Raw genomic sequence first — 17,111 nt, forward strand, 5'->3', positions numbered from 1 at the left:
CTGAGTAGTTTTTATGAAGAGTAATTTGTACTTTTACTTAATTACTTTTTTTTAACACCAGTACTTTTACTTGTAATTGAGTACAATTTCAGCAATGTAACAGTACTTGTAATTGAGTATAAATTTTCAGTACTCTTTCCACCACTAACAATAAAGTAACAGTTTTGAAATATGTTAATGATTATTTTTTTTTTTTGTCTTTTTTCTCAGTTTTCTTATCAATGTTGTATAAGGGTTTTTTATGCATAATAATAATCCTAGAATGTACTCAAAGAGTTAAAAAATAGCTGGGCTAAGACATAACCATTTTTATTATCAGAAATATGTTAATTCAGTATACACATTATCCCAATTGTGACCGACTATAAAACAATTTTTTTTCACACACTTTTCCCCAAAAAATTCACAAAAGAATTATAGCACAGGTATATTTGTAGCAATAGCCAACAATACATTGTAAGGGTCACAATTATACATTTTTCTTTTATGCCAAAAATCATTAGGATATTAAGTAGGATATTACAGTTTTTCTCAATTGCTAAAACACTATAACCAGTCTTTTGAACTAAAATTTCAAAACTATAACGCCATTTCTCAAAAAGCACACCCATTTCCCTAAACATTAAACACTATTCCCTGCTTTGACACATGAGTTATATTTGGTGAACTGTTACTGCAAAACTCTACACACAAATCCCTACATTTCTCAGTGCTTACACCATGTGGTCATTTAGAAAGCACAAGCATTCAATATTGTTCACTCAAGTCTGCGAAGTCTGAGCTCAATTAGCACACAATTACCCAAGTGGAAACACTAGGAGTCAAAATTTAGCACACACCAATCAGAATCTTCAATGGAGATAAAAGAGCCAAAGTCAGCTTACAGTGTTTCTCAGTCACTTTGGTGCATTTCTCAGATCAGAAATGAAATTGCCAAAACTACTTGTTCAACATCCACATCATCTAGTCTCTTGTGCACATCATAAAAAGCTTCTCTTTCTTCTGATCAAGTTGTGATTGCTTTGGCACATTCATACAACTGATTTGTCTGCGGTTTCCTACATTATCAGTTGCTATTGTCATGTTGCTCAAAATGTATTATATAGTTCTCTGTGCAATAGTCTTACCCCTCAAAACATCAAGTCATTAGCTCATCGTATAAGTCATTACCTAAATGCAAAATTTTTGATCTAGTTGTCCTAAACTGTCAATCATATATTCTACACATTTCTATTAGACTTTTTGTAAATTTGCCATGAATTATTCAAGTGAATCTTGACTTTCACTAATGAAGATAATATAGATCAACCAATGATAAAGCAGTTCTCTGAAAAAGCTCAAAGGTACATCTCATGAACCTTCAATTGGAAAGCATATATAGAGGACAACGCAGGAGTTACAAATTCTGACAGTGGGCTTTCTCATTTTTATTTTCACCTTTGTGCCCATATTTCCTTTTCTTTTCTGTTTCACAATGACGTTGTAATGCATTTTTTTTTGTCAGACCACTAGTACAAGTGTAACTTTCAATCCTATTCAGTCTTTTTCAATCAATATCCCACCTATAGTAATGTGTAATTTTGAAAAGGAAGAGTAGGAGGTGAAAGAGGAAGAGGAGGAGAAGAAGGTGGATGATGATGATGACGACAACATGGAAGAGACAGGAAGGGCAAGGGAAAGAAGACAAGCAGTCTCATATATTTTAGTTGATGGGTGCCAGGGTTGGATTAGGCATGCAAGAGGATTTTACCCCTGCTGCCTGGCCAGGGCTAATTTAGCCTGTGATGCTGAAGAGGTTCTGTGGCCTGTCCCAGACCAAACACAGGATGTTGGGCAGAATAATTATTTTGTTGTTGTTTGCTGTTTTGTTCTGTTTTCTACAGTACATTACTGTAAATTAAGAAATAAAACACTTGCAAATGCATACATTTGTTGTGTTCATCATGTGAAAAGTTCTTTATTTGTATTGTTTTTGTAGTATTGTTTTGAATTTATCTCATCAGTGTGTAAAACTGTGTTGTAGTGTGTTTGTTTTTGAGGATTTGTGTGTCATGTCTGAAAGCAAAGTTTGGTTTTTCAGCAAGATTGAATTGTTTTGAGTGGAGAGCTTCATTTTGACCTCAATATAGGAAGTTTGGGGAAATGAGTTAGGAGTTGTGGATTTGTGTTTAGAGTTTCGCAAATAAGAGGCATAATTTCAAGAAATGTGTTTAAGCAATTGAGAAAAACTGTAAGATCATGTTCCATGAAGATATGTTGTAAGTTTCCTACCGTAAATATATCAAAACCTAATTTTTGATTAGTAATATGCAATGCTAAGAACTTAATTTGGACAACTTTAAAGGCAATTTATCAGTATTTTGACTTTTTTTGCACCCTCAGATTCCAGATTCTCAAACAGTTGTATTTCGGCCAAATATTGTCATATCCTAACAATCCTAACATCTTATTTATTCAGCTTTCAACTTTCCCATCCAGTCCGGATGTCTCTACAAACCACTGTTAAAATGAATAATTTACTTCATTTCATAAATAAAATGAAAATGTACTCACCCTCAGCCTCAGGCCATCCAAGACGTTTGTTTCCTCATCGGAATTTGGAGAAATTTAGCATTACGTCACAGGGTTTGAATTTCGCGGCATAATTCTCCTCATTTCTACTCCGTGCTTATTACGCAGGACATTCCGCAAATATTTCATCTTAAAATGTCACTCGAAACAGAAGAGGTAATGTATAACTTCATGTGCTTTTAAGTCTTATCAATTTAAACATTTAGGCGACTTTAAGCAACAGCAAGATATCGCGAAGAGACAGTACACGCGCGCTTTCTCAGAAACCATTTTCTGTGCGCTCACGCGCATAGCGCGCACACATAATCCCACTTCTAAAACAGCGCGAAAAAATCACCTTATTGCGTGTACACGGCAAAATACAGAGTTATGTCAAAATGGCCGTATTCACGTAAACACAGTTGGTATATAGTATATAGGCTACTAATTGAGTGAAACAAAACCTACATGTAAGTATCCGTGCATGAGGTCTTAAAGAGACAGCAGCCTAAATAAACATGCTGCCGTATATCATTAATGTTTATTTATACAATGAATACAATCAAGTTGAATAGATTATTAAATTACTGTAATAATTATGTACATGAAAATTACTGTTAGACCTACCTGAAAAACAAAGCACTGTAAATTTACCAATTCCAAACCACATCAATCTACTATTAATTTTGTATTTAATCATTTGTAAGCGATATTATTGTCCATGAATGCTGGAAGTGAAAAACTCCTTATGTTCAGGTGTGCATGATTGCTTTTACAGATAAAAAGAGCCAAAAAAAGACATTTAACTATTTAAGTTATTAAATGCCAGATAGATACAGATAACTTGGGAGTGGCTCTTGAAGGACCAGCACCACATCCTCTTGTTCCCCATTCTTGAAAAATGTATCTTCCAGAATCTGGCAGTAAGTTTTGTAAGTCCATTTTTAGTCCATCTTTGCAAGAAAGAGACTTCAGAATAGGAGATGAAGTCCCAAAACTTACTGCCAGACTCTGGAAGATACATTTTTGAAAAAGTGTTAGAAGAGGATGTGATGCTGGTTCACTCTCAACTTAATAAAAAAAGCAGTCTTCATGTATTTCACAACACTTCAGCATGTTATTAAGTGAGAGCCATTTTTTTTAGGATTTTCTTACCCAAGCAAAGCATTTCTGGAGACTCCAGTTAGGTTGCAGTTCTGAAAAATGGTGGCATTGGAGACTTAATGGTTCCTGGTGGTTTCTTCACCTTAATTCGTAACTCTTTTGCAGTTAACATATGTCTTTCTTCTCCACCGTTTTTTTTCTGACAGTGCTGACCCAATGAGCATTTCGTTGTCCATTCGTCATGCCTTAACTCTGTAAATTCTGTATGCAATGGCATTACATTCGTCTCATGGGCATTTAATAAGTTAATAAGTGAGTTAAGTCTCTTTTTTGTCTCATTTTATTTGTAATAATTCTGCAAACCTTCATGGACAATTATATATCGCATATAAATGATTAAATACAAAATTAATAGTAGTTACTAAGATTGATGTGGTTTGAAATTGGTCAAATGTACTTCAATGAGTTTGTGCGTGTTTAAATTGTTTAGTAGTATTCATAACAACATAACTATGAATCAACACATATTTATAAATTGTAATCTGCAGACATTAACCGATGGACTAGAGTTGTGTGGATTACTTACGGATTGTTTTCATCAGCTGTTCTCATTCTGATGGAACCCATTCACTGCAGAGGATCCATTGATGACTGTATTTGGCACTTTGGTGACCTTCTTGGAGCTTTGCATGGAAAAGAGTGACCTTAGCATTTTTCAGTGTGTATCCATGGATCAGTGTCATGGTGGGTAAATAACAGATTTCATTGTATTTTTGAGTGAACTATCCATTTGAAAACATTTTACCTCCAGAGTTTTTATCTTATTGCAAAAGTTGTTAATAAAACCAAATGCTCAAAATTCCCAGCTCAGACTGAAAATATTCATTTCTCATATATTGAGGGAAAAAACATTCTGTCAAAGCCTTCATGTTTCACTGGCTTCAGGCCCCGCGGTGGTTTTCGGTGTCAGCTGTAATGTAATTCCAGTCCCACTGTAAAGCGCGGGCCGGGGCGGTGAGAGGGGCCGGGTGGTCTGGAGATGGGGGAGGGGGCTCTTCCAGACTACTTGAGCGAGGGGAAAAAATTGACTGAGCCTTTGTGGTTCATAATCCACTTGCATAATTTAAAAGCCTCAGCGAGGATAGCCATAAGGCCGAGTATGGATGTATTCAAATGCAGCCATACGGGGCCTCTGGGAAATTCGTGCAGAGTGTACTTTCCAGTGCCTGAATCTGCTTAATTGACTTTCCCCTAAAAATTGGTTGGGGCATAAAAAGCTCTAAACAAACAAATGCTTCAAGATAAGAATATTAAAAACAACCTCAACATTCAACGTGACTTTTGACTTTTGCATTTTGAGAGAGGGAGAAATGTAATACAACAAGAGAGGTATTCCTGCTTAATAAAATATATGTGACCCTGGACCACAAAACCAGTCTTAAGTAGCACAGGTATATTTGTAGAAATAGCCAACAATACACTGCACGGGTCAAAATTAGCTATTTTTCTTTTATGCCAAACATCATTAGGATATTAAGATCATGTTCCATGAAAAAAAGTTTCCTACCGTAAATATAACAAAACCTAATTGTTGATTAGTAATATGCATTGCTAAGAACTTCATTTGGACAACTTTAAAGGCGATTTTCTCAACATTTTGATATTTTTGCACCTCAGATTCCAGATTTTCAAATAGTAGTATCTCGACCAAATATTACCCTATCCTAACAAACCATATATCAATGGAAAGCTTATTTATTTAAGGAAATTGACCCTTATGACAGGTTTTGTGGTCCAGGGCCACATATATGTCTATAATATAATTATATATTTATTGATCTTATATTACTGAGCACTTTAGTGACTTGTGACCATGACCAATAATCCAAACAGACCTTGTACAGACCTTCTCTGATATTACTTTGTTTTACACTACTAGTCAAAAGTTTTTGGACAGTAAGATTTTTAATGTTTTTTTTTAAAGAAGTCTCTTCTTCTCACTAAGCCTGCATTTATTTGATCCAAAATACAGAAAAGGCAGTAATATTGTGAACCATTTTCTATTTGAATATAAAATGTAAAATAATCCTGTGATTTCAAAGCTAAATTTTAAGTATCAATCCTCCATTCAGGGATCCTTCAGAAATCATTCTAATATTCTGATTTGCTGCTCAAAAACATTTATTATTACCAATATTTTTTTTAAGATTCTTTGATGAATAGAAAGATCCAAAGGTCAGCATTTATCTGAAATAAATAGTGTTGGAGTTCATAATTTTATAATTCATTTTGGGGAATAAAATGATAGAAGTTAATATTTATAATAAATGTTATTTTATTTAGCAAGGATGCTTTAAATTGATCAAAGGTGATAAAGGCATTTATAATGTTAAAAAGATTTCTATTTCAGATAAATGTTATTCTTCTGAAGTTTCTATTCATCAAAGAAACCTGAAAAAATTATACCCATTTGTTTTCAACATAATGATAAACGTTTTTTGAACAGCAAATCAGAATATTAGAATGATTTCTGAAGGATCATGTGACTGAAGTAAAGATGCTAAAAATTCAGCTTTGAAATCACAGGAATAAATTACATTTTAAAATATATTCAAATAGAAAACAGTTATTTTAAATAGTAAAAACATTTCAAAATGTTACCGCTTATTCAAAAACATTAAACATCTTACTGTCCAAAAACGTTTGACTGGTAGTGTATATAAGCATATATATGGCTTTTGTTACAACTATGAAACAGCTTCCTGCATGTAAGCTAAGTATATCATACTGACTCTCACATGTCAGACCTTTTTTGTCATGTGAGTAATAACATCGCAATAACCTGTTATTTTTGTATTTAGTCCCCACAGCAGTATAAAAAAGAATTTTATTCAGAAGGTGAAAACATGTTATGGAATGTTTTTCTTGGACTAAATCAAATTCAAGTAACACACAAACACACGCACACACACGTCATTGACCCACAGGTCATGATGAATCACAGTCCAGCTCACACAAACGTCACAATCCTCACAAACCCTTGAGATGTTTTAGTTCAGAAAACCTTTAATAGTAGAATTAGATTTAGCATTATGACATATTTCAATAAATATCGTGTTATATACAGATATAGCAGAAATGGTACATTCCTTTTTTCTTCAAATTGCTCACATTTCTGTACAAGCCAAAAATATCTGCCATTTAATTCTATTCATGCAAAATTCCATGTTTTAGTATTGGAACATAAAAATAAGAATTTGCTGTTCTTTTCACTGCTCGGAAGTGCACTCGGATTATGACAAGCGAAAAGCGAATGGAGAGACGCACTTTGTGCCAATACACAATAGCAAAGAAAACCCAAAAAATTAAGGCCATACCAACTTGTGCAAAAATAACATTTTAACCCACAGTTTTGCGTACAAGTTACATACGATGCCATGTCTGTCGTCACTCGCTTGCAATAAGAAAAGAATAAATAAACGCTTAAAAAAAGAAAAGAAAAAAAGAGTCATGCCTCAAATGAAGATTCTGAAACCATCAGGACAACAAATTGATATTTTCATGATTAAGCCAAAGAACAAATCGTATTTGCATGTAGCACATATTTCACATTGTCCTCGTGTTCCCGAGCCAGCATTACTTGTTATTATAAGTTGTCTCGTATATTGCGTTTAGCTTGTGGAGTGTGTGAGGGCCCGGGGCGTCACTGCTGTCGTTTACACACGGGACAGTCCAGCGACGTCGTGAATAGCCTTAAGCAGGGTTGATTAATAAAGAAACCGCTCATTAACAGCAACATGAAGCGGAACATATTTCTACAAATGTTCTCTAAATGTGTTTTTGACTACATATTTGACTTTCCCAGTTTCAGAGAATGAGCACATCGAGTGTATAAAGCTTTCCACACTGTACACCGTGATGTATATTTATACATCGTGTGCCTCTATCAGTCTCAGATGAAGCGTAACCCGCTGGAAGAATGACTAGTTGGGTGACTATTTGAAATAACGATGATTAATATTGTTTGTAATGTTACAGATCCGGTCGCGAACACTCCTTTCAGCACAATTCATCATGTGGGAGCATTCAAATGATGTGTGAAATGTGTTCTTGCTACATTGTGCTGCCCGTGGAGGTAAGCGTGTGGATAGCGTTTCACATTTCCTCCTTGAATTTCGGAGAGCAACCCGAGTAGAATTGAGCTTCAGCGAGGTCTAATGTAATGTGCAATCCAGTGTCCTCATCGATGAGGTGTAAACCAGTTTTCAGAGCACTGCATTACAAGCCAATTCATTTGAGGGAAAAGATTTGATGTTGATGATCAAAAATAGCCCTTCAAATTTACTATGGTGCCTGGTCGTTTAAAATTAATTAATTTATTTGAAAAATATATTTTAATTTTTTAAAATAAATAAAATGTGCCATCTAACGTCTAGCTTCACTCTTAACCCAAATGGCACATGTACATCAAAACACTATGATACTGTTATTTAGATCTAAATGCAATGTATAAAGACATACGCTTGTGAAAAACGGAATAAATTACAAATGGCTTTACAAAATTGGTCAATGTCACATTAAACGGGATGAAATGCGGACAAAAAAAAAAGAGCTTGAAAACCCGAAAGGCAATGACAATAGTAACAAAACTGCTCTTTGGTTTTAAACAAACAAAGTGTTGTTACGCATGGCGAAATCTTGCATATCCTGCACAGAGCATCGATCACACAGCCTGACACATGCTCACTTTATATAATGGTGTTTCTCCTCAGTTCGGCAGTCAAACAAAACATTAGAAAAGTGAAAAATGACATCTATATCATCTGCACCACGAAAAAAACCCTAGCCATGCATAGACAGCAAATGAGCATGACTGGAAGAGAATATTGAACGTGTGAAAAAGCATTTTTTTTTGGAGGCCTTTAGAATAGAAACGGCCATATGATGAACACGGAAAATAATTGCATATACGATTATTGCATAGAGAAGCCAGATGAAGATGCATCCTAAACCTTTGTGCACTCGTTTGTTCTGTTGCACAATGCAGTGTTTACACATATATATATGTTGAAAAATCACTGTAATATACATTTGGTTGGAAATATAGATCTATTATCATGGCACTGGCTGTACTGCGAAACCACGCTTAGAAAAATAACACTGTATGAAATATGAGTTATGAAAATCCATTTGCTTTCCTTCCTGCCCATTTCGAACATATTCAAGATGAAATGGTTAAAAGTATATTTTATTTTATATATACTAATATGTAATTATTTTTTATTAGCTTATATATATTCCAAAGTCAACAAATGAATAAATCAATTCTTTTTGATGTTTGGCACACGAACAGAACAGAATCTGATGTTTCAAACAAAAAGAAAGCTGAAAATGAGCACAGATAGAGAAACACATTGACCACAGCTTGAATAAATATATATTTTTTCACTTTTCACTGGCACTCATCAAGATCCATTAATAATTGATATCAGAATGAAACATCGTGAGACCCCAGGACACGTGTACCAAAGCAAACCTCGGTCTCTGGGACCCGCGACATATTCATGGAAGCCCCAAACTGCCTCGAGACGCCCAGAAATGGTTCATTTTCAATGACGGAAGTAGTATCATTTAAATATATGATATATTACAGCAGCAACGTTTTGTTCCGTATTCTCGCAATGCAGTACGTCTTCAAGTTGCAAAAAAAAGGTTGTACAAGTTTTCCTCTTGGATTCCCAGTCATCAGTTCAGAAGTTCTTAAGTTGGATATTTACTTTGAGTCATTTTCATTTTTTTAGTAAATATATTGCCACATTCATATATCATGCATTTTACTGCATTGCTATTGCACAGGTCCGGATAATTCAGGAGGACAGGAGAGAGAGAAAGAGACGAAAAAAGGAATAAATACCTCTGCCGGGGACTCGTCATCACCGTAAGCGAGTGAGAGCGCTGCAGTGAGAGGAAGGCGGGCACGGTGGGACGTGGGGAGGGGGCGTGGAGGCGGGTGTATTCGCATCTCTTTACTGCTTGTGAACATCCTCGCTGCGTATGATCTTGTAAATGATCCAGTAGAAAATGTTAAAAATGAGGAAGACCAGCGGAAAGGCCACGCGCGACACCGTGTCGATCCGTTTGGCGCGGCTGATGAAGAGCTTGCGCATTTCCTCCACGGTCTTCTCAGGAGGGTTGGCGGAGGTGGGCGCGTTGTTGTTGTTGCCCTTGATGGCCATGCCGTCTTTGGCCTGGAGGCACGCCGGACCCATGCCGTAGGCGGCGAAGCTGAATCGGCCGTCTCCCGCCTCGTCCTCCTGTCAATCGGTCAAGAAACCTATTAGTCACACGTTCCACCTTAAACATGTCATATAGTGTGTAATCCAGTGTCTTCACTGGTGAGGTGTAAATCAGTTTTCAGAGCACATTTGTGGTCCTGGACCATAAAACCAGTCATAAGGGTCCTTTTTTTTTTTTTTTTTTTTAAGGATAGGACAATATTTGGTCAAGATACAACTAATTGAAAATCTAGAATCTGAGGGTGCAAAAAAAAAAAAAATCTAAATATTGGGAAAATCACCTTTAAAATTGTCCAAATGTAGTACTTAGCCATGCATATTACTAATGAAAAATAAAGTTTTGATATATTTCCGGTAGGAAATTTACAAAATAGCTTCATGGAACATGATCTTTACTTAATATCCTAACGATTTTTGGCATAAAATGTATTTTTGACTATTGCTACAAATATACCCGTGCTACTTAAAAGAAGTAGTTATCTGTAAAATGTACAGATAATGTACTCATCCCCTTGTCATCCAAGATGTTCATGTCTTTCTTTCTTCAGTTGTAAAGAATGGTGTTTTTTGAGGAAAACATTTCAGGATTTCTCTCCATATAATGGACTTCTATGGTGCCCCTGAGTTTGAACTTCCAAAATGCAGTTTAAATGGGATCTAAATGATCCCAGCCGAGGAAGAAGGGTCTTATCTAGCGAAACGATTAGTTATTTTCTAAAAATATTTACAACTGTACTTTTTAATCTCAAACGCTCGTCTTGCCAAGCTAGACAAAACAAGCATTTTAAGTTAAAAAGTATATAAATTGTAATTCTTTTTTTTTTAAATAATCGTTTCGCAAGATAAGACCCTTCTTTCCTCGGCTGTGATCGTTTAGAGCCCTTTGAAGCTGCATTTTGGAAGTTCAAACTCGGTTCAAACTCCATGATGCCTCATCACTTAATAATAAACTATTACGGTTCACTTTTATGGTGCGTTCACACCAGACGCGACTTGCGCAAATAAATCGCACTATTCGCGCGTAGTTGGACGCTTGAACATTTAAGTTTACTTCACAACAGACGCAAATTCGCGTCATGGGAGGGGCGTCTGCCACTTGTCAGCGGGAAAGCAGTTGTAAAATAGGTGAATGAGCTCAATTTGCCAGCTTTAGCTTGCTTTAGTTTGCTTGTAGTCTCAATATGTATACATATGTAGGTCAGATTGAGTAAAGAGCGTTTTTTTAAAACTTAACAGATTGTCCGACCTCTTCACTCACTTTCTTCCAAGCAAGATCTTTTTTATTCCTGTTTCTATAAAAGTACAAAGATGTATCGTACATCTCCGAGTAACCACAGACAGCAATGGTGATTTTGTCCTCCATTGTTGTTTCAGATTTCTGCCTCCATCACTACTAGAGCAAGCTCCTGATTGGTTAATGCAGCGCGAATTTTCGCCAAAGTTCAGATTTTTGAACTCGTGCGAATGGCGCGGCAAACGCTTGAAACACTCAATTCGCGCCGCTTCATTCGCGCTATTCGCGCGTTCCGCGCCGCAGGATGGCTATTCGCGTCTTTGCATTGACTTAACATGTAAATCACTCGCGCTTGCCGCTTCATTCGCGTCCGGTGTGAACACACCATTAAAGGGATAGTTCACTTAAAAATGAAAATTCTGTCATTAATTACAAGGGGTGCGACATGAGAAGACAAGATTTAAATTTTTTTTTAAAGAAATCCTCCATGAAATATATAGTGAAAAATAGTATTTCATTAAACACAAAATGCAAAAAATATAGGTGCATTTTGATATGAACGTGTACTTTATAAAATTAAGCTTCTATTTTAAATAATTATATGCAGTAAAACATGTAAATAAATAAAAAATCACAATTGTTTTTATAAATTGGAGATCAAGATTCTCTCACGATTCTGAAGAAAAAAAAAGATTACAAATCTAAACAAAATAATTTACTAGTGGTTCTGACACAAGGCTTATTGCTTAAGTCTTTTAAAAAATATTTTTGATCAAATTTAAAATAAATGTCAGTGTCTCAATTAATAAAGACTTTTACTTACTTTTACACTATTACAATCTCCTGAATGAATGATTCAATGATAAATACTTTTTTAAACGCGCAGTTTAATGATAAGCGTTACAATTCATACAAGTGTTAAGATACTTTCGTTTTGATCGTTACTGTAGATAATAAGTGTTTATACCAAAACTATAAACTTTTATACCAGTACTTACGTCATTTAAATGTCTGTAACACATAAATAATGATCATTATGTGGTTGAAAGGACTGTTTGTGTTGCTCTTTCTGGATCAGCAGCAGCAGTAATTCACACTGCTAAATTGTTGTCATTCAGGAATAATATCGCGTAGGTGTTTGAACAGAGATAACAATCTTTCAAGGATTAATCGTGCGGCTCTAATGTAAACACTGCAAAATGTTTTGCGAGGATATCTTCACGTTCTCACGAGACCAGTTAGATCTTACGAGATCTTGTCACGAGATATATATAACTATATAACTATAATATAACTAAATGGCATTTTAGTCAAAAGACTAAGACTAAATCGGAATTTGCTGTGAAAATTAACACTACCCTACGCTTGGCAAAAAACCCAGGGTAGATGTACTGACAGGTTGCCAGGTCTGCAAAACAAAACAAGCCTGAATGCTATTAAAATCAGCCCAAAGATGTCCCATCCAGCAGGGGTCCCCCTCCATTGAAAATAGCAGGAGGGAGGGATTCCTCTAAGCCGCTAACTAAAAATAGCTCACAGAAACAGTGTAAACGTAACCCAATTCCACAGAAAAACCACAGACTTGGCAACACTGCGTATTTACTCAGGAAATGCATCCACCTGAGTTTACATCATTAACCACCGTCACTTTTTCAATAATGTACGACTCTTGACAGGAATATCCAATCTGTCCACTTCCATCGCAGACATAAATGTACAATTCCGATTTATATGAGAATCATTCCCACATCTGAATGAGACCAGAAACCAACCTGAGAAATCAGAATTCTTTTGCTGTTTTTATACTTGCATATCCGATCTGTCCCACATAGGAGAAAAAATCGGAAATTGAATAAATGTAATGTAAATGCAGCCTTTGTGTTGTGATTGAGGCGTTAACCTTTGGATTACAGTCCATCAGTTTTTCTAAAAAATGTTGGATGGCATGAGGGTTAGAGAATTTCAATTTTTGGGTGGAGTGTGTCTTTAAGTCCTCCACTCCTGTTGTGGATTAGATGTTTTTATAGGTATTAACTATTGACATATGTCAGCTAGACGGCACAGGGTGTAGTCCAAGGTCACAAATACTCCACACAAGTTAATGGACTGACCCTGCTCTGCTCCCCACCTCCACATGCTCTTATTTGAGATTCAGCAGATGGACTCGATCGTACGCGTTAATGAAAACTGAACCAAAATAACCACCTCGGTTAATTACATTTCAGCACGGGTAGATATTTCACCATGATTGTGCCTGTTTAAACACAAAGCGTGGATGCGGAATAGGATCATTATGTTCGTAATGCATGTTTTCAATTTGCAGGTGCAAACATCTATAGCGTGGGGAACCATCCCGCTCGCTTTTACTAAAAGATCAGCCATTTTCTACACAGGACTCCATTTTTAGACACTTTGTCCTCCTTCTGTCCTTGTCTTTCAGCCTTCCCATTTATAACTGTTAATGTATGTCGGGGTAAATGGAAGATCACACCGGGAAGTGTGTGTGTGAGGGGTGATGTTATTCCACTGCCCCTTTGTTTTTGTATACGACGCTATCTTTGATGCCGGGGTGCTACGACCTTTCCTCGTCCTTCAGTTGCACTGGCTCACCATTTGTAAGTATTACGGATGCTCTGCTTTATTTCTGCTGCCATATGATTAATGTGGTGGCTCCGAGACGTGACGTGGAGCTGTAAAGAGGAGCCGGGCTGCAGCACCGCTGCGTCCTGCGTCACTTTCCCTCCCGGCCCGGCCCCTGCCAGATTCATTACCCTCCCTTCCTAATTAAAACTCCGCCATTACTGCATTAGGCGTGCCAGCTGCGTTCCCAGTCCGACTGTTAGAGGGGAGGAAAAAAACAATAAGCCGAATGCTCGCTCGAGGTTTACAGCGGAGTGCGATATTATGGCCGCGCGTCAGAATGCAGCTCACGCCGGCGATTGCAAATCAGGGGTGTGGCGTCCACCGCTATATACAGGACCTCTCGGCTCCTTCATCAATCAAAGCCCGTAGATGTGACTGATGTTTTGATGTCTTTTATTGGGATGTTGTGATAAATGACAGAAACCGAAATAGCTGTAAGGTAGCAGGCTCATGCCTTTATTGTATATGTATTCAAAATACTCAGCATCAGATGTCCTGGACAGTGATGACTTTATATAAAGCATATATTAAAGTGAAAGTCACCTCCATCGTACATGTTGAGAGCATTTATCTGTGTTGGACATTTACAATGCATCGCATTTACATGTATCTGTTGTTTCATCACCTATGGGTGAGTTGGAATGAATATTTCACTAGCTGTATGTGAAACAGATTCGGGCATTGTGCTGATGTGCCCAATGGTTATGAGTCTTGAATGAATATATGTTTACAAAAATGTGATTTTTCTCCAATAAACATCTGTGCCCCCATAAATGCTGGGAATTTAAATGAGAAGCCGACAAATACCATTTGCTCGGTGTATTTCATGCAAGCATGCATGCCTTTCAGGTTTCTTTAATGGCCAGAATCATTTTCAGCTCTGTTTCAGAACAGTCACTAACATCAGCTGCATCATTGGTCCAAACACATCTAAAAATCTCTATTTTTGTCGCCCCGTGCAGTGACCTCCAGAGTATAATGAGAACTGCTGGCTCAAGAGTGACATTTCAGGCCAAGCATTGATTCTAAATATGCTTGCTAAATGAACACTTCCCTTTTGTATTAATACAGCTATGTATTTAGCCTTGTACTTTTTCTTCTAACAAAGCTAACAAAAGAAATTACTACCACAATAGAGGTTGCTGCAAGAAAGACTCCTAAATCTAAAGAATTTTATTGAATGGGTTTTTGGTTAAATGCCTGAAATAAGGTCTGAGGTTAACACAAGCTCAAGATATTTTCATGTTTTATTCAACCACATAAAATACATCAATAATATCCCACATGATTTTAAAGCTTTTACGTGTCTTGAATAAGTTTGTTGCCAATGATTGAGTAAATGGGACTAGAGTGTTTTCAGGGACTTCAGCATCGTTAAACTCAACAGGTAAACACATCTACACACTAGTCTTTACAGCCTTCTTATGTTTAATAACATTACTCCTGCTAAGTATTCTACGGAGCCCCGCACATGACATGAAGGGGGAAAAAAAGAATGTGTGCACAATTTACTAATTCGATCCCTCTGTTTACTAAGTCGTGCAGACGATTTAATAATTGAACATGATTTACCAACTCGTGAAGACAATTTACCAAGTTGTGAACACAATTTACTAACTCATGAACACAAATAACTTACTTGTGAACACAATTTACCAAGTCATGAACACAATTTACTAACTTATGAACACATTTTACCAACTCGTGAACACAATTTACCAACTACTGAACATAATTTACTAAGTCCTGAACACAATTTACTAAGTCCTGAACACAATTTACTAAGTCCTGAACACAATTTACCAACTCGAAAACAAAATTTACCAACTCCTGAACACAACTGACCAACTCGTGAACACAATTTACCAACTACTAAACATAATTTACCAACTCGTGAACAATTTACCAAGTGGTGAACAGAATTTAATAACTCATGAACACGATTTACCAAGTCGTGAACACGATTTACAAAGTCGTGAACTCGATTTACCAACTCGTGAACAAAATTTACCAAGTGATGAACAATTTACTAACTTGTGATTTGTGAACACGATTTACCTACTCGTGAACACAATTTACCAACTCGTGAACACAATTTACCAAGTCATGAACAGAATTTAATAACTCATGAACACGATTTACAAAATAGTTGCCTCCATTTACCAAGCCATGAACACAATTTACTAACTCGTGAACACAATTTACAAAGTCACGAACAAAATTTACCAAGTGATGAACAATTTAATAACTCCTGAACACGATTTACCAACTCCTGAACACAATTTACCAAGTCGTGAACACAATTTACGAAGTCGTAAACACGATTTACCTACTCGTGAACACAATTTACCAAGTCATGAACAGAATTTAATAAGTCGTGAACACGATTTACCAAGTCATGAACAGAATTTACCAAGTCATGAACAGAATTTACCAAGTCATGAACAGAATTTACCAAGTCATGAACACAATTTACCAAGTCATGAACAGAATTTACCAAGTCATGAACAGAATTTAATAAGTCGTGAACACGATTTACCAAGTCGTGAACACAATTTACCAAGTCATGAACAGAATTTAATAAGTCGTGAACACGATTTACCAAGTCATGAACACAATTTACCAAGTCATGAACAGAATTTAATAAGTCGTGAACACGATTTACCAAGTCATGAACAGAATTTACCAAGTCATGACCAGAATTTAATAAGTCGTGAACACGATTTACCTACTCGTGAACACAATTTACCAAGTCATGAACAGAATTTAATAAGTCGTGAACACGATTTACCTACTCGTGAACACAATTTACCAAGTCATGAACACAATTTACCAAGTCATGAACAGAATTTAATAAGTCGTGAACACGATTTACCAAGTCATGAACAGAATTTACCAAGTCATGACCAGAATTTAATAAGTCGTGAACACGATTTACCTACTCGTGAACACAATTTACCAAGTCATGAACAGAATTTACCAAGTCATGACCAGAATTTAATAAGTCGTGAACACGATTTACCTACTCGTGAACACAATTTACCAAGTCATGAACACAATTTACCAAGTCATGAACAGAATTTAATAAGTCGTGAACACGATTTACCAAGTCATGAACAGAATTTACCAAGTCATGACCAGAATTTAATAAGTCGTGAACACGATTTACCTACTCGTGAACACAATTTACCAAGTCATGAACAGAATTTACCAAGTCATGACCAGAATTTAATAAGTCGTGAACACGATTTACCTACTCGTGAACACAATTTACCAAGTCATGA

The 17,111-nt window shown here is 36.3% G+C and overlaps 1 protein-coding gene across 1 annotated transcript in view; it reads right to left on the reverse strand.

The window, feature by feature from the left end:
- Positions 1–6,716: 6,716 nt before the first annotated feature.
- LOC141288774 (glycine receptor subunit alphaZ1-like) overlaps positions 6,717–17,111 on the reverse strand; it is a 36,595-nt gene continuing 26,200 nt past the window's right edge. The window contains exon 2 of the mRNA XM_073820944.1: positions 6,717–9,968. Within this exon, the coding sequence (XP_073677045.1) occupies positions 9,681–9,968 (288 nt within the window). The 3' untranslated portion in view covers positions 6,717–9,680. The remainder of the gene's footprint in view (positions 9,969–17,111) is intronic.

This window comes from Garra rufa, chromosome 16 (genome assembly GCF_049309525.1).
Source record: "Garra rufa chromosome 16, GarRuf1.0, whole genome shotgun sequence".
Taxonomy (NCBI): domain Eukaryota; kingdom Metazoa; phylum Chordata; class Actinopteri; order Cypriniformes; family Cyprinidae; genus Garra; species Garra rufa.